The 20,000-nt window shown below is 46.4% G+C and overlaps 1 protein-coding gene across 2 annotated transcripts in view; it reads right to left on the bottom strand.

Moving 5' to 3' along the window:
* LOC123727364 (dolichyl-diphosphooligosaccharide--protein glycosyltransferase subunit STT3B) overlaps positions 1-20,000 on the bottom strand; it is an 86,725-nt gene that overhangs the window by 36,132 nt on the left and 30,593 nt on the right. The window contains exons 2-3 of one of the 2 annotated variants that reach the window (XM_045696427.1): positions 10,053-10,161; positions 7,037-7,324 (exon numbers count right to left, since the gene is read on the bottom strand). In XM_045696427.1, coding sequence (XP_045552383.1) covers positions 7,037-7,324; positions 10,053-10,161 — 397 coding nt within the window. Of the gene's footprint in view, positions 1-7,036; positions 7,325-8,913; positions 9,001-10,052; positions 10,162-20,000 lie in introns of those variants that run through there. The other variant, XM_045696429.1, reaches the window with a different exon arrangement.

Here is a 20,000-nt window from a genome sequence, read left to right as displayed (position 1 = left end):
ATATTGAACAGGGACAGTAGAGAGACATAGAACAGCTGCATATTGAACAGGGACAGTAGAGAGACATAGAACAGCTGCATATTGAACAGTAGAGACATAGAACAGCTGCATATTGAACAGGGGCAGTAGAGAGACATAGAACATATGCATATTGAACAGTAGAGACATAGAACAGCTGCATATTGAACAGGGACAGTAGAGACATAGAACAGCTGCATATTGAACAGTAGAGACATAGAACAGCTGCATATTGAACAGTAGAGACATAGAACAGCTGCATATTGAACAGTAGAGACATAGAACAGCTGCATATTGAACAGTAGAGACAGAACAGCTGCATATTGAACAGGGACAGTAGAGAGACATAGAACAGCTGCATATTGAACAGTAGAGACATAGAACAGCTGCATATTGAACAGGGACAGTAGAGAGACATAGAACAGCTGCATATTGAACAGGGACAGTAGAGAGACATAGAACAGCTGCATATTGAACAGGGACAGTAGAGAGACATAGAACAGCTGCATATTGAACAGTAGAGGCATAGAACAGCTGCATATTGAACAGTAGAGACATAGAACAGCTGCATATTGAACAGGGACAGTAGAGACAGAACAGCTGCATATTGAACAGGGACAGTAGAGACAGAACAGCTGCATATTGAACAGGGACAGTAGAGAGACATAGAACAGCTGCATATTGAACAGTAGAGGCATAGAACAGCTGCATATTGAACAGGGACAGTAGAGACATAGAACAGCTGCATATTGAACAGTAGAGACATAGAACAGCTGCATATTGAACAGTAGAGACATAGAACAGCTGCATATTGAACAGGGACAGTAGAGAGACATAGAACAGCTGCATATTGAACAGTAGAGACATAGAACAGCTGCATATTGAACAGGGACAGTAGAGAGACATAGAACAGCTGCATATTGAACAGGGACAGTAGAGAGACATAGAACAGCAGCATATTGAACAGTAGAGACATAGAACAGCTGCATATTGAACAGTAGAGACATAGAACAGCTGCATATTGAACAGTAGAGACATAGAACAGCTGCATATTGAACAGTAGAGACATAGAACAGCTGCATATTGAACAGGGACAGTAGAGAGACATAGAACAGCTGCATATTGAACAGTAGAGACATAGAACAGCTGTATATTGAACAGGGACAGTAATGAGACATAGAACAGCTGCATATTGAACAGTAGAGACATAGAACAGCTGCATATTGAACAGGGACAGTAGAGAGACATAGAACAGCTGCATATTGAACAGGGACAGTAATGAGACATAGAACAGCTGCATATTGAACAGGGACAGTAAATTATTCATGGTTTTTCCTTAACGACCTGCTAGACCGCTACACTACACAGCATTAGCTCATTTCAAACTAGAGATCTGTAGCTCACAGAACCAGACATCTTAGGCAGTGTGTGTGTGTGTGTGTGTGTGTGTGTGTGTGTGTGTGTGTGTGTGTTATTAGGCTAACATAGAGCTTATAAGGCTTGACTTAAACAAGTCTGACTTACAACCTAGGATTGGACAGATGAGAATTAAAATGTTCCACAAAAGCCTGCGAGACGTTAATGCAGATTAAATAAAGTCAACAACAGGAAGTATCTGGGGTATGTTGCCATGGTTACGAGACCCATCATTATTTTTCTTGGTAATACAGGAAGGAGCCTGGTCGGGATGTGCCGGGATACCGGTCACCGGTATTAAACACACACACACACACACACACACACACACACACACACACACACACATACACACACACACACACACACACACACACACACACACACACACACACACACACACCAGTATTGGAGCCAAACTTTATTTCTTATCTATTAATTAACTGATGTCAGTTTGATATCAGATGCTTTATTAACTATACAGTGTCTGTCTGTGTTAGTCAGTCGCTCCTCAGTCAGACTTCCATCTAGTTAAAGACAGAAGTGTATCCAGGTCTTTGATGACTGTCTGTCTGTGTTAGTCCGTCGCTGCTCAGTCAGACTTCCATCTCGTTAAAGACAGAAGTGTATCCAGGTCACTGGGAAGCGGCCTGGCAGATATAGAACAGCTGAATGGAAGGGTTTTGGTAGTTGGAAGTTCAATGTTTAGCTGCATGTGTAGCAGAGGTTGTTTGGTGGCCTGAAAACGTGTGATCAGTAACCTTGTCCCAGAGCTGATGCCTAAACTGAATTGACCCCAAATCTGCCCTGGAAAATCACTAATTAAATCCTGCAGTGTGTCGTGTGTGTGTGTGTGTGTGTGTGTGTGTGTGTGTGTGTGTGTGTGTGTGTGTGTGTGTGTGTGTGTGTGTGTTTAATACCGGTGACCGGTATCCCGGCACATCCCGACCAGGCTCCTTCCTGTATTACCAAGAAAAATAATGATGGGTCTCGTGGACCAATAAAATAAAAAATATATATGAAAGCACTAATGCAAAAATACTAAATATGTTTGTGTGAATAGCTGCATAGCTACCCAAACCAGAAACCATGGGTATAAGGCAGTATTCACCCAAACCAGAAACCATGGGTATAAGGCAGTATTCACCCAAACCAGAAACCATGGGTATAAGGCAGTATTCACACAAACCAGAAACCATGGGTATAAGGCAGTATTCACCCAAACCAGAAACCATGGGTATAACGCAGTATTCACACAAACCTGAAAGCACAAACCACCTCATTTAACAATGGCAACGTGACTGGGAATATGGCTGAATACAAACAGTGTAGTTATTACCTCCGTAAGACAATCAAAACAGGCAAAACGTTGGTACAGAGACAAAGTGGAGTCGCAATTCAACTGTTCAGACACGAGACGTATGTGGCAGGGTCTACAGACAACACGGCCTACAAAGGGAAAACCAGCCATGTCATGGATACTAACGTCTTGCTTCCGGACAAGCTAAACACATTCTTCCCCCGCTTTGACTATAACACAGTGCCACCGACGCAGCCCGCTACCAAGGACTGTGGGCTCACCTTCTCCATGGCCGACGTGAGAAAGACATTTAAACGTGTTAACCCTCACAAGGCTGTCGGCCCAGACGGCATCCCTAGCCGCGTCCTCAGAGCATGTGCAGACCAGCTGGCTGGTGTGTTTACAGACATATTCAATTAATCCCTATCCCAGTCTGCTGTTCCCACATGCTTCAAGATGGCCACCATTGTTCCTGTACCTAAGAAGGCAAAGATAACTGAACTAAATGACTATCGCCCCGCAGCACTCACTTCTGTCACCATGAAGTGCTTTGAGAGACTAGTCAAGGATCATATCACCTCCACCTTACCTGACACCCTAGACACACTCCAATTTGCTTACCGCCCCAATAGATCTGTGCGTACTCAGCCCCCTCCTGTACTTCCTGTTCACACACGACTGCGTGGCCACGCACACGTCCAACTCAATCATCAAGTTTGTAGATGCACACTACAGTGGTAGGCTTGATTACCAACAACAACGAGACAGCCTACAGGGGAGGAGGTGAGGGCCCTCGGAGTGTGGTGACAGGAAAATCTACATCGACGGGACAGTAGTGGAGAAGGTGGAAAGTTTTAAGTTCCTCGGCGTACACATCACGGACAAACTGAAATGGTCCACCCACACAGACAGTGTGGTGAAGAAGGCGCAGCAGCTCCTCTTCAACCTCAGGAGGCTGAAGAAATTTGGCTTGTCACCAAAAACACTCACAAACTTTTACAGATGCACAATCGAGAGCATCCTGTCGGGCTGTATCACAGCCTGGTACGGCAGCTGCTCCGCCCATAACCGTAAGGCCCTCCAGAGGGTGGTGAGGTCTGCACAACACATCACCGGGGGCAAACTACCTGCCCTCCAGGACACCTACACCACCCGACGTCACAGGAAGGCCAAAAAGATCATCAAGGACAACAACCACCCGAGCCATCGCCTGTTCACCCCGCTATCATCCTGAAGGCGAGGTCAGTACAGGTGCATCAAAGCTGGGACAGAGAGACTGAAAAACAGCTTCTATCTCAAGGCCATCAGACTGTTAAATATCCATCACTAGCCGGCTACCACCCAGTTACACAACCCTGTACCTTAGAGGCTGCTGCCCTATATACATAGACATGGAATCGCTTTCCACTTTAATAAATGGATCACTAGTCGCTTTAATAATGTTTACATACTGCTTTACTCATCTCATATGTATATACTGCATTCTATTCTACTGTATTTAGTCAATGCCACTCTGACATTGCTCGTCCTAATATTTATACATTTCTTAATACCATTCTTTTACTTTTAGAATCACTAGGAACACAAGCATTTTACTACACCCACAATAACATCAGTTAAATATGTGTATGGATCAATAACATCTGCTAAATATGTGTATGGACCAATACCATCTGCTAAATATGTGTATGGACCAATAACATCTGTTAAATATGTGTATGGACCAATAACATCTGTTAAATATGTGTATGGACCAATAACATCTGTTAAATATGTGACCAATAACATCTGTTAAATATGTGCATGGACCAATAACATCTGTTAAATATGTGACCAATAACATCTGCTAAACATGTGACCAATAACATCTGTTAAATATGTGTATGGACCAATAACATCTGTTAAATATGTGTATGGACCAATAACATCTGTTAAATATGTGTATGGACCAATAACATCTGTTAAATATGTGTATGGACCAATAACATCTGTTAAATATGTGTATGGACCAATAACATCTGTTAAATATGTGACCAATAACATCTGTTAAATATGTGACCAATAACATCTGTTAAATATGTGTATGGACCAATAGCATCTGTTAAATATGTGTATGGACCAATAACATCTGTTAAATATGTGACCAATAACATCTGTTAAATATGTGTATGGACCAATAACATCTGTTAAATATGTGTATGGACCAATAACATCTGTTAAATATGTGTATGGACCAATAACATCTGTTAAATATGTGTATGGACCAATAACATCTGTTAAATATGTGTATGGACCAATAACATCTGTTAAATATGTGTATGGACCAATAACATCTGTTAAATATGTGTATGGACCAATAAAATGTGATTTGATGAAAGTGATATATTAACACTCTGGCTTCATTCATACATTAGATCAGACATCACAACGCTAGGCTAATAACCTCAATATTTGATGCCTATATTTAAACCAGGCTACATCACTTAAGAAGTGTGGCCAATAAACTCAATATTTGATGCCTACATTTAAACCAGGCTAGTGTAGTGTGGTGACTGACAGAACTTTGAGTTGATTCAACTGTGACAAATACAACAAGAAACCATTACATTCCTGTCCATATTTTCTCCATTTCAGTGGTAGAATCACGTCAGATTGTTGTCGCTGGTATTATATGCTTTTAAATAGCATTTCCGATTTGAACAGGAATACTGATATATTACCAATTTTCTTGGGAAGGACTTTTTGGGGATTTTAGAGAAAATCCCAAGAGTTTGTTCTGTTGCATTGCTGTGTTTCCACTAACCCATAGATAATATGTAAACTGGAGGGTATCTCTACTAACCCATAGATAATATGTAAACTGGAGGGTGTGTCTCCACTAACCCATAGATAATATGTAAACTGGAGGGTGTGTCTCCACTAACCCATAGATAATATGTAAACTGGAGGGTGTGTCTCCACTAACCCATAGATAATATGTAAACTGGAGGGTGTGTCTCCACTAACCCATAGATAATATGTAAACTGGAGGGTGTGTCTCCACTAACCCATAGACAATATGTAAACTGGAGGGTGTGTCTCCACTAACCCATAGACAATATGTAAACTGGAGGGTGCGTCTCCACTAACCCATAGATAATATGTAAACTGGAGGGTGCGTCTCCACTAACCCATAGATAATATGTAAACTGGAGGGTGCGTCTCCACTAACCCATAGATAATATGTAAACTGGAGGGTGTGTCTCTACTAACCCAAAGATAATATGTAAAGTGGAGGGTGTGTCTCTACTAACCCAAAGATAATATGTAAACTGGAGGGTGTGTCTCCACTAACCCATAGATAATATGTAAACTGGAGGGTATCTCCACTAACCCATAGATAATATGTAAACTGGAGGGTTTCACCACTAACCCATAGATAATATGTAAACTGGAGGGTATCTCCACTAACCCATAGATAATATGTAAACTGGAGGGCATCTCCACTAACCCATAGATAATATGTAAACTGGAGGGTATCTCAACTAACCGATAGATAATGTGTAAACTGGAGGGTATCTCCACTAACCCATAGATAATATGTAAACTGGAGGGTGTGTCTCCACTAACCCATAGATAATATGTAAACTGGAGGGTGTGTCTCCACTAACCCATAGATAATATGTAAACTGGAGGGTGTGTCTCCACTAACCCATAGATAATATGTAAACTGGAGGGTGTGTCTCCACTAACCCATAGATAATATGTAAACTGGAGGGTGTCTCCACTAACCCATAGATAATATGTAAACTGGAGGGTGTGTCTCCACTAACCCATAGATAATATGTAAACTGGAGGGTGTGTCTCCACTAACCCATAGATAATATGTAAACTGGAGGGTGTGTCTCCACTAACCCATAGATAATATGTAAACTGGAGGGTATCTCTCCACTAACCCATAGATAATATGTAAACTGGAGGGTGTGTCTCCACTAACCCATAGATAATATGTAAACTGGAGGGTGTGTCTCCACTAACCCATAGATAATATGTAAACTGGAGGGTATCTCTCCACTAACCCATAGATAATATGTAAACTGGAGGGTATCTCTCCACTAACCCATAGATAATATGTAAACTGGAGGGTATCTCTCCACTAACCCATAGATAATATGTAAACTGGAGGGTGTCTCCACTAACCCATAGATAGTAGGTAAACTGGAGGGTGTGTCTCTACTAACCCATAGATAATATGTAAACTGGAGGGTGTGTCTCTACTAACCCATAGATAATATGTAAACTGGAGGGTGTGTCTCTACTAACCCATAGATAGTAGGTAAACTGGAGGGCAAAGATGGCGATGCCCTCATTGTCGAAGGAGCCCGCCACAGAGCGGGAGATGTAACCAGGGACAATAGCGATGAAGCACGCCGCCAGAAGCCCCGCCCCCTGGTTCCAGAGCTCGCGGGTCAGCAGGAAGGTGGCGATGGACGTGAGGCCGCTGAAGACGGGCGCCAGGAACACACACACGTCTCGGATGTGCACCGTGATGTGGAGCAGGTTTAGAACATAGTGGATGAGACCAGCTGTTACCATCAGACCTGGGTAAACCTGGAGAGAGAGAGAGAGACCAGCTGTTACCATCAGACCTGGGTAAACCTGGAGAGAGAGAGACCAGCTGTTACCATCAGACCTGGGTAAACCTGGAGAGAGAGAGACCAGCTGTTACCATCAGACCTGGGTAAACCTGGAGAGAGAGAGAGAGAGAGACCAGCTGTTACCATCAGACCTGGGTAAACCTGGAGAGAGAGAGAGAGACCTGCAGTTACCATCAGACCTGGGTAAACCTGGAGAGAGAGAGAGAGAGAGAGACCAGCTGTTACCATCAGACCTGGGTAAACCTGGAGAGAGAGAGAGAGAGAGAGAGAGAGAGAGACCTGCTGTTACCATCAGACCTGGGTAAACCTGGAGAGAGAGAGAGAGAGAGACCAGCTGTTACCATCAGACCTGGGTAAACCTGGAGAGAGAGAGAGAGAGAGAGAGAGAGAGACCTGCTGTTACCATCAGACCTGGGTAAACCTGGAGAGAGAGAGAGAGAGAGAGAGAGAGAGAGACCTGCTGTTACCATCAGACCTGGGTAAACCTGGAGAGAGAGAGAGAGAGAGAGAGAGAGAGAGACCAGCTGTTACCATCAGACCTGGGTAAACCTGAGAGAGAGAGACCAGAGGGGAGAGAGAGAGAGAGACCTGCAGTTACCATCAGACCTGGGTAAACCTGGAGAGAGAGAGAGAGAGAGAGACCAGCTGTTACCATCAGACCTGGGTAAACCTGGAGAGAGAGAGAGAGAGAGAGAGACCTGCTGTTACCATCAGACCTGGGTAAACCTGGAGAGAGAGAGAGAGAGAGACCAGCTGTTACCATCAGACCTGGGTAAACCTGGAGAGAGAGAGAGAGAGAGAGAGAGAGAGAGAGAGACCTGCTGTTACCATCAGACCTGGGTAAACCTGGAGAGAGAGAGAGAGAGAGAGAGAGACCAGCTGTTACCATCAGACCTGGGTAAACCTGAGAGAGAGAGAGAGAGAGAGAGAGAGAGACCTGCTGTTACCATCAGACCTGGGTAAACCTGGAGAGAGAGAGAGAGACCTGCTGTTACCATCAGACCTGGGTAAACCTGGAGAGAGAGAGAGACCAGCTGTTACCATCAGACCTGGGTACACCTGGAGAGAGAGAGAGAGAGACCAGCTGTTACCATCAGACCTGGGTAAACCTGGAGAGAGAGAGAGAGAGACCAGCTGTTACCATCAGACCTGGGTAAACCTGAGAGAGAGAGAGAGAGAGAGACCAGCTGTTACCATCAGACCTGGGTAAACCTGGAGAGAGAGAGAGAGAGAGACCAGCTGTTACCATCAGACCTGGGTAAACCTGGAGAGAGAGAGACCAGCTGTTACCATCAGACCTGGGTAAACCTGGAGAGAGAGAGACCAGCTGTTACCATCAGACCTGGGTAAACCTGGAGAGAGAGAGAGAGAGAGACCAGCTGTTACCATCAGACCTGGGTAAACCTGGAGAGAGAGAGAGAGAGAGAGCTAACAACAGAGAGAGAGAAACAGAGAGAGAGAAACAGAGAGCTACTTTCCTCTCCTAATCCATCCACTCACAATGCATAGTGGGTACCAGGCCCACACTCACAACACACTCACCGTGCCCCCCACTATCCTGCCCAGTGGGTACCAGGCCCACACTCACCGTGCCCCCCACTATCCTGCCCAGTGGGTACCAGTCCCACACTCACCGTGCCCCCCACTATCCTGCCCAGTGGGTACCAGGCCCACACTCACCGTGCCCCCCACTATCCTGCCCAGTGGGTACCAGGCCCACACTCACCGTGCCCCCACTATCCTGCCCAGTGGGTACCAGGCCCACACTCACCGTGCCCCCACTATCCTGCCCAGTGGGTACCAGGCCCACACTCACCGTGCCCCCCACTATCCTGCCCAGTGGGTACCAGGCCCACACTCACCGTGCCCCCCACTATCCTGCCCAGTGGGTACCAGGCCCACACTCACCGTGCCCCCCACTATCCTGCCCAGTGGGTACCAGGCCCACACTCACCGTGACACCACTATCCTGCCCAGTGGGTACCAGGCCCACACTCACCGTGCCCCCCACTATCCTGCCCAGTGGGTACCAGGCCCACACTCACCGTGCCCTCCACTATCCTGCCCAGTGGGTACCAGGCCCACACTCACCGTGCCCCCACTATCCTGCCCAGTGGGTACCAGGCCCACACTCACCGTGCCCCCCACTATCCTGCCCAGTGGGTACCAGGCCCACACTCACCGTGCCCCCCACTATCCTGCCCAGTGGGTACCAGGCCCACACTCACCGTGCCCCCACTATCCTGCCCAGTGGGTACCAGGCCCACACTCACCGAGCCCCCACTATCCTGCCCAGTGGGTACCAGGCCCACACTCACCGTGCCCCCACTATCCTGCCCAGTGGGTACCAGGCCCACACTCACCGTGCCCCCACTATCCTTCCCAGTGGGTACCAGGCCCACACTCACCGTGCCCCCACTATCCTGCCCAGTGGGTACCAGGCCCACACTCACCGTGCCCCCACTATCCTGCCCAGTGGGTACCAGGCCCACACTCACCGTGCCCCCACTATCCTGCCCAGTGGGTACCAGGCCCACACTCACCGTGCCCCCCACTATCCTGCCCAGTGGGTACCAGGCCCACACTCACTGTGCCTCCCACTATCCTGCCCAGTGGGTACCAGGCCCACACTCACCGTGCCCCCCACTATCCTGCCCAGTGGGTACCAGGCCCACACTCACCGTGCCCCCCACTATCCTGCCCAGTGGGTACCAGGCCCTGTCATCGAACCAGTTGAGGAAGTCATAGAAGCCGTTGATGGTCAGATGGTGAGTAGATCTGTAGTTGAACCTGAAACACAGGAGACAGAGAGACACTGTTAGTATGGAAGATATACACAACCACACCACTACACTACACTACTACACCACTACTACTACACTAATACACCACCACTACACTACACAGGAGACAGAGAGACACTGTTAGTATGGAAGATATACACACAACCACACCACTACTACTACTACACTACACCACCACTACTACACCACTACACCACCACTACACTACACCACTACTACACCACTACTACTACACCACTACTACACCACTACACTACTACACCACTACTACACTACTACACCACCACTACTACTACACTACTACACAACCACACCACCACTACTACTACACTACTACACCACACAGGAGACAGAGAGACACTGTTAGTATGGAAGATATACACACAACCACACCACCACTACTACTACACTACTACACCACTACTACTACACTACTACACCACACAGGAGACAGAGAGACACTGTTAGTATGGAAGATATACACACAACCACATCACTACTACTACACCACCACTACTACACTACTACACCACTACACCACTACACTACTACTACACTACTACACCACTACTATACACACAACCACACCACAACACTACTACTACACTACTACTACTACTACACCACTACACAACACAGGAGACAGAGAGACACTGTTAGTATGGAAGATATACACACAACCACATCACTACACTACTACTACACTACTACTACACTACTACTACACCACTACACAACACAGGAGACAGAGAGACACTGTTAGTATGGAAGATATACACACAACCACACCACACCACTACACCACTACTACACTACACCACCACTACACTACACAGGAGACAGAGAGACACTGTTAGTATGGAAGATACACACACAGCCACATCACTACACTACACTACACCACTACACTACTACACTACTACACCACTACTACTACCCCACTACTACACTACACCACTACTACCCCACCACTACTACTACCCCACTACTACTACTACTACTACACCACTACACCACACTACACTACACTACTACTACACCACTACTACTACCCCACCACTACTACTACCCCACTACTACTACTACCCCACTACTACACTACACCACTACTACTACACTACTACTACTACCCCACCACTACTACTACCCCACTACACCACTACTACCCCACCACTACTACCCCACCACTACTACTACCCCACTACTACACTACACCACTACTACTACACTACACCACTACTACACTACTATACCACTACTACTACACCACACCACTACACCACTACTACTACACCACCACACCACTACTACACCAATACTACACCAATAATACATCACTACACCACTACTACACTACTACTACTACTACACCACTACTACACCACTACTACTACTACCCCACTACTACACTACACCACCACTACTACACTACACCACCACGACACTACTACTACACCACTACGACACTACTACTACACCACTACACTACTACTACACCACACCACTACACCACTACTACACCACCACTACTACTACACCACTACTACACCACTACAACACCAATACTACACCAATAATACATCACTACACCACTACTACACTACTACTACTACTACTACACCACCACTACACTACTACTACTACTACACCACTACTACTACTACTACACCACACCACCACTACACTACACCACCACTACACTACACCACCACTACACTACTACTACACCCCTACTACACCACACCACCACTACTACTACTACACCACTACTACACCACACCACCACTACACTACTACTACACCACACCACCACTACACTACTACTACACCCCTACTACACCACTACAACACTACTACACCAATACTACACTACTACTACACCACCACTACTACACTACTACAATACACTACACCACCACTACACCACACCACACCACCACACTACACCACCACTACACTACACCACTACTACACTCCCAGAGGTTTTAGACAGAAGGCTGAACTACACTGACTCAACATCCAGCCATGGATGACTCAACAGTATGCTTGATGACTCAACATCCAGCTGTGAGTATGCCTGATGACTCAACAGTATGCCTGATGACTCAACAGTATGCCTGATGACTCAACATCCAGCCATGAGTATGCCTGATGACTCAACAGTATGGCTGATGACTCAACAGTATGGCTGATGACTCAACAGTATGGCTGATGACTCAACAGTATGGCTGATGACTCAACAGTATGCCTGATGACTTGGACCATGTTCAAAATCATAATGAAGTAGTTACAGAACAATCTAACCCAACAAAATATGTTTTGTTTTTATACAAGTTCCAAAGTGGAACTTGTATAAAAAAATCCCAAAATCCAGAAATCCCTACTGAGCCGTCTTGACGGAAGACAGCACACATTTAACAACTGTGCTCCATAATTGCATGAGAACGACTCAAACAATAATTGTTTTTGAAAAAAGATTAGGCTGAGCATTGTTTTCACAAAGTAAATGGAAAACAGAATTAAAATGTCACCCACATATCAGTACTCTAGTCTCTCAGTCTACGTCACAGACAAAGCTGTACTTTCAACAAACGCTGCTACAAACGCTCCCTCTCTCCATAGCCATAGATTTAGCTGTGTGTATGTCCCTCTCTCCATAGCCATAGATTTAGCTGTGTGTGTATGTCCCTCTCTCCGTAGCCATAGATTTAGCTGTGTGTGTATGTCCCTCTCTCCGTAGCCATAGATTTAGCTGTAGGTGTGTCACTCTCTCCATAGCCATAGATGTAGCTGTTTGTGTGTGTGTGTGTGTGTGTGTATGTCCCTCTCTCCGTAGCCATAGATTTAGCTGTAGGTGTGTCACTCTCTCCATAGCCATAAATGTAGCTGTGTGTGTGTCCCTCTCTCCATAGCCATAGATTTAGCTGTGTGTATGTCACTCTCTCCATAGCCATAGATTTAGCTGTAGGTGTGTATATATGTCACTCTCTCCATAGCCATAGATTTAGCTGTGTGTATGTCCCTCTCTCCATAGCCATAGATTTAGCTGTAGGTGTGTATATATGTCACTCTCTCCATAGCCATAGATTTAGCTGTGTGTATGTCACTCTCTCCATAGCCATAGATTTAGCTGTAGGTGTGTATATATGTCACTCTCTCCATAGCCATAGATTTAGCTGTAGGTGTGTGTATATATGTCCCTCTCTCCATAGCCATAGATTTAGCTGTGTGTATGTCACTCTCTCCATAGCCATAGATTTAGCTGTGTGTATGTCACTCTCTCCATAGCCATAGATTTAGCTGTGTGTATGTCACTCTCTCCATAGCCATAGATTTAGCTGTAGGTGTGTATATATGTCACTCTCTCCATAGCCATAGATTTAGCTGTGTGTATGTCCCTCTCTCCATAGCCATAGATTTAGCTGTAGGTGTGTATATATGTCACTCTCTCCATAGCCATAGATTTAGCTGTGTGTATGTCACTCTCTCCATAGCCATAGATTTAGCTGTAGGTGTGTATATATGTCACTCTCTCCATAGCCATAGATTTAGCTGTGGTGTGTGTATATATGTCCCTCTCTCCATAGCCATAGATTTAGCTGTGTGTATGTCACTCTCTCCATAGCCATAGATTTAGCTGTGTGTATGTCACTCTCTCCATAGCCATATATTTAGCTGTGTGTATGTCACTCTCTCCATAGCCATAGATTTAGCTGTGTGTATGTCACTCTCTCCATAGCCATAGATTTAGCTGTAGGTGTATGTCATAGCACCTTATGCTAATAAATCGTGATGCCACTTTGGAACCATGATTTAAAGGTGTTGTCATTTCACACGGGTGGTAATGTGGGGTTGTTCCAAATAGGGGTGCCTGAATTTATGTCAATTTTACTAAATAAAACAATTATTGGATTGTCAGGTTTTTTTCTTTAAAAGCCTTGGACCCAAAGTAGTGAAACATTTTTTAATCATATTTTACATTTATGGCTTCAATACTCCTCCAAGGACAACGATAGTCTGCTGTCCATTATTTAAGTGAACACAGTTGTGCTGCCCAGCAATACACCTTCATGTGAGGAAGTCCAAGACCTCCAGCTTTAAAGGGGAAGTGGAAAACATTCTATTTGACTCGAGGTCTTTCCATTCAGAATAAAGTTGGAGAGCAAGCCGTTTCATTTCTTAAAGAAGTTGAAGCTGGTAAGGCTTGGAATAAATACATCAGCCTTGGTCATATATTCATTTTGATTACGTTGAGCCTACCTAACATAGAAATAGGGAGAGTTCTCCATCTCTAAAACAACAGATTCAATCTTATCTATTAAAAAAGGAGAGGAGTTGATTCTACAGGCCTCCTCCAAATTGCATGGTATCAATACACCCAGGTATTTTCATGTGTGTCTTTGTCCATTTCCACTGAAATGTACTTTGCAAGCTTGAAAAGTCATAGTATACATTGAATCATGATACACAACCACATGAGTCGAGTTGCTAAATAAGTGACGAAATATGTTTTGGTTCAAATACAGTCAAATGTAATCTGCATAAAATGACATCACGTGTTGTTGTCTATTCCCTAGGATTGAGCCATGAGTTGTAATTATCGACGCTCAGGGTTCCATGGCTAAAGTAAATAAATAACTGGACAGAGGGCATCCCTGTCTGGTGCCTCTTGATAAGTTAAATGGATCAGATATTTGGTCATTTTTTCTTATAGCTGCTTTGGTTGATTTATATAATAGCTCAATCCAGGAAATAAATACCAGACCAAAACCAAACTTTTCTAAAGACAGCCAACAAATATGCCCATTCCACCCTACCAAACTTTTTAGACCAAGCAGCACCAGACCCAGCAGCACCAGACCCAGCAGCATCAGAATCAGTAGACCCAGTAGCACCAGACTCACCAGACCCAGTAGCACCAGACCCAGCAGCACCAGACCCAGTAGCACCAGAATCAGTAGACCCAGTAGCACCAGACTCACCAGACCCAGTAGCACCAGACCCAGCAGCACCAGACTCACCAGACCTAGTAGACCCAGACCCAGCAGCACCAGAATCAGTAGACCCAGAATCAGTAGACCCAGTAGCACCAGACTCACCAGACCTAGTAGACCCAGACCCAGCAGCACCAGAACCAGCAGACCAAGTAGCACCAGACCCAGTAGCACCAGAACCAGTAGAACACAGCAGCCCAGTAGCACCAGACCCATTAGACCCACCAGACCCACCAACATGAACTGTAACCAGTAGTTATCTGACCGGTAGAGGACTAGTGAAGACATGAACTGTAACCGGTAGTTATCTGACCGGTAGAGGACTAGTGAAGACATGAACTGTAACCAGTAGTTATCTGACCGGTAGAGGACTAGTGAAGACATGAACTGTAACCGGTAGTTATATGACCGGTAGAGGACTAGTGAAGACATGAACTGTAACCGGTAGTTATCTGACCGGTAGAGGACTAGTGAAGACATGAACTGTAACCGGTAGTTATCTGACCGGTAGAGGACTAGTGAAGACATGAACTGTAACCGGTAGTTATCTGACCGGTAGAGGACTAGTGAAGACATGAACTGTAACCGGTAGTTATCTGACCGGTAGAGGACTAGTGAAGACATGAACTGTAACCAGTAGTTATCTGACCGGTAGAGGACTAGTGAAGACATGAACTTTAACCGGTAGTTATCTGACCGGTAGAGGACTAGTGAAGACATGAACTTTAACCGGTAGTTATCTGACCGGTAGAGGACTAGTGAAGACATGAACTGTAACCGGTAGTTATCTGACCGGTAGAGGACTAGTGAAGACATGAACTGTAACCGGTAGTTATCTGACCGTTAGAGGACTAGTGAAGACATGAACTGTAACCGGTAGTTATCTGACCGGTAGAGGACTAGTGAAGACGAACTGTAACCAGTAGTTATCTGACCGGTAGAGGACTAGTGAAGACATGAACTGTAACCGGTAGTTATCTGACCGGTAGAGGACTAGTGAAGACATGAACTGTAACCAGTAGTTATCTGACCGGTAGAGGACTAGTGAAGACATGAACTGTAACCGGTAGTTATCTGACCGGTAGAGGACTAGTGAAGACATGAACTGTAACCGGTAGTTATCTGACCGGTAGAGGACTAGTGAAGACATGAACTGTAACCGGTAGTTATCTGATCGGTAGAGGACTAGTGAAGACATGAACTGTAACCGGTAGTTATCTGACCGGTAGAGGACTAGTGAAGACATGAACTGTAACCGGTAGTTATCTGACCGGTAGAGGACTAGTGAAGACATGAACTGTAACCGGTAGTTATCTGACCGGTAGAGGACTAGTGAAGACATGAACTGTAACCAGTAGTTATCTGACCGGTAGAGGACTAGTGAAGACATGAACTTTAACCGGTAGTTATCTGACCGGTAGAGGACTAGTGAAGACATGAACTTTAACCGGTAGTTATCTGACCGGTAGAGGACTAGTGAAGACATGAACTGTAACCAGTAGTTATCTGACCGGTAGAGGACTAGTGAAGACATGAACTGTAACCGGTAGTTATCTGACCGTTAGAGGACTAGTGAAGACATGAACTGTAACCGGTAGTTATCTGACCGGTAGAGGACTAGTGAAGACATGAACTGTAACCAGTAGTTATCTGACCGGTAGAGGACTAGTGAAGACATGAACTGTAACCGGTAGTTATCTGACCGGTAGAGGACTAGTGAAGACATGAACTGTAACCAGTAGTTATCTGACCGGTAGAGGACTAGTGAAGACATGAACTGTAACCGGTAGTTATCTGACCGGTAGAGGACTAGTGAAGACATGAACTGTAACCGGTAGTTATCTGACCGGTAGAGGACTAGTGAAGACATGAACTGTAACCGGTAGTTATCTGACCGGTAGAGGACTAGTGAAGACATGAACTGTAACCGGTAGTTATCTGACCGGTAGAGGACTAGTGAAGACATGAACTGTAACCAGTAGTTATCTGACCGGTAGAGGACTAGTGAAGACATGAACTGTAACCGGTAGTTATCTGACCGGTAGAGGACTAGTGAAGACATGAACTGTAACCAGTAGTTATCTGACCGGTAGAGGACTAGTGAAGACATGAACTGTAACCGGTAGTTATCTGACCGGTATAGGACTAGTGAAGACATGAACTGTAACCGGTAGTTATCTGACCGGTAGAGGACTAGTGAAGACATGAACTGTAACCGGTAGGAGACAGGGAGGCTGAGGAAGGTCAGGGCTGAGGAAGGGGGGGCTGAGGAAGGGAGGCTGAGGAAGGTCAGGGCTGAGGAAGGGAGGCTGAGGAAGGTCAGGGCTGAGGAAGGGAGGCTGAGGAAGGTCAGGGCTGAGGAAGGTCAGGGCTGAGGAAGGGAGGCTGAGGAAGGGAGCCTGAGGAAGGGAGGCTGAGGAAGGTCAGGGCTGAGGAAGGGAGGCTGAGGAAGGGAGGCTGAGGAAGGTCAGGGTTGAGGAAGAGAGGCTGAGGAAGGTCAGGGCTGAGGAAGGGAGGCTGAGGAAGGTCAGGGCTGAGGAAGGGAGGCTGAGGAAGGTCAGGGCTGAGGGAGGGAGGCTGAGGAAGGTCAGGGCTGAGGAAGGTCAGGGCTGAGGGAGGGAGGCTGAGGAAGGTCAGGGCTGAGGGAGGGAGGCTGAGGGAGGTCAGGGCTGAGGAAGGGAGGCTGAGGAAGGGAGGCTGAGGAAGGGAGGCTGAGGAAGGTCAGGGCTGAGGAAGGGAGGCTGAGGAAGGTCAGGGCTGAGGAAGGTCAGGGCTGAGGAAGGTCAGGGCTGAGGAAGGGAGGCTGAGGAAAGTCAGGGCTGAGGAAGGGAGGCTGAGGAAGGTCAGGGCTGAGGAAGGGAGGCTGAGGAAGGTCAGGGCTGAGGAAGGGAGGCTGAGGAAGATCAGGGCTGAGGAAGGGAGGCTGAGGAAGGTCAGGGCTGAGGAAGGGAGGCTGAGGAAGGTCAGGGCTGAGGAAGGGAGGCTGAGGAAGGGAGGCTGAGGAAGGGAGGCTGAGGAAGGTCAGGGCTGAGGAAGGGAGGCTGAGGAAGGGAGGCTGAGTAGAGTAGACTGAGCAGTCAACATGAAAGCAATGAAGTGTAGGGGGAGGTATGGTGTAGGGGGAGACAGGAGGGGAGGTATGGTGTAGGGGGAGGTATGGTGTAGGGATGTAGGGGGAGGTATGGTGTAGGGGGAGGTATGGTGTAGGGGGGAGGTATGGTGTAGGGGGAGGTATGGTGTAGGGGTGTAGAGGGAGGTATGGTGTAGGGGGAGGTATGGTGTAGGGTGTAGGGGGAGGTATGGTGTAGGGGTGTAGGGGGAGGTATGGTGTAGGGGGAGGTATGGTGTAGGGGTGTAGGGGGAGGTATGGTGTAGGGGGAGGTAGGGTGTAGGGTTGTGGAGGGAGGGAGGGTGTAGGGGGAGGTATGGTGTAGGGATGTAGGGGGAGGTATGGTGTAGGGGGGAGGTATGGTGTAGGGGGAGGTATGGTGTAGGGGGGAGACAGAGGACGGGAGGAAGGGGGGAGACAGAGGAGGGAGGGTGTAGGGGTGTAGGGGGAGACAGAGGAGGGAGGGTGTAGAGGGAGACAGGGGAGAGAGGAAGGGGGAGACAGAGGAGGGAGGGTGTAGGGGGAGACAGAGGAGGGAGGGTAATAACAGTGTATGGTGGAAACAGAGTTGTTGCTCTCTCTCTCTCTCTGACGAGGTACTAAGCCTCTGAATCAGTCTCTAAACATGCAGACACAGGATGAGGAGAAGAGACAGGTGTCTTTTGGAGGACGAGAGTTGAAGGGGACAGGGTCGAAGAGTTGAAGATAGGATGCTAAGGATGCTGGGAAGTTAATGAAGAACCCATTACCACAAGGCCTTTGGATAGAGGGAGAGAGACTAGAGAGAGGGAGAACTGAGAGAGAGGAGAGTGAGTGAGTGAGTGAGTGAGTGAGTGAGTGAGTGAGTGAGTGAGTGAGTGAGTGAGTGAGTGAGTGAGTGAGTGAGTGAGTGAGTGAGTGAGTGAGTGAGTGAGTGAGTGAGTGAGTGAGTGAAATTAAAAGACTACCAGAACCCACTGGATTCTCCAATTACATTGAATGAACTACAGGACAAAATACAAACCCTCCAACCCAAAAAGGCCTGTGGTGTTGATGGTATCCTAAATTAAATGATAAAATATACATACAACAAATTCCAAGTGGATATATTTAAACTCTTTAACATCATCCTTAGCTCTGGCATCTTCCCCAATATTTTGAACCAAGGACTGATCACCCCAATCCACAAAAGTGGAGACAAATTTGACCCCAATAACTACAGTGGGATATGCGTCAACAGCAACCTTGGGAAAATCCTCTGTATTATCATTAACAGCAGACTCGTACATTTCCTCAGTGAAAACAATGTACTAAGCAAATGACCATAGGACAGACCACGTATTCACCCTGCACACCCTAACTGACAAACAAACAAACCAAAACAAAGGCAAAGTCTTCTCATGCTTTGTTGATTTCAAAAAAGCTTCTGACTCAATTTAGCATGAGGGTCTGCTATACAAAATGATGGAAAGTGGTGTTGGGGGAAAAACATACGACATTATAAAATCCATGTACACAAACAACAAGTGTGAGGTTAAAATAGGCAAAAAACATACATTTCTTCCCACAAGGCCGTGGGGTGAGACAGGGATGCAGCTTAAGCCCCACCCTCTTCAACATATATATCTATGAATTGGCGAGGGCACTAGAACAGTCTGCAGCACCCGGCCTCACCCTACTAGAATCTGAAGTCAAATGTCTACTGTTTACTGATGATCTGGGGCTTCTGTCCCCAACCAAGGA

Source organism: Salmo salar, chromosome ssa02, assembly GCF_905237065.1.
Source record: "Salmo salar chromosome ssa02, Ssal_v3.1, whole genome shotgun sequence".
NCBI classification, from domain to species: Eukaryota; Metazoa; Chordata; class Actinopteri; order Salmoniformes; family Salmonidae; genus Salmo; species Salmo salar.
This window is presented reverse-complemented; position numbering and strand designations above follow the sequence as displayed.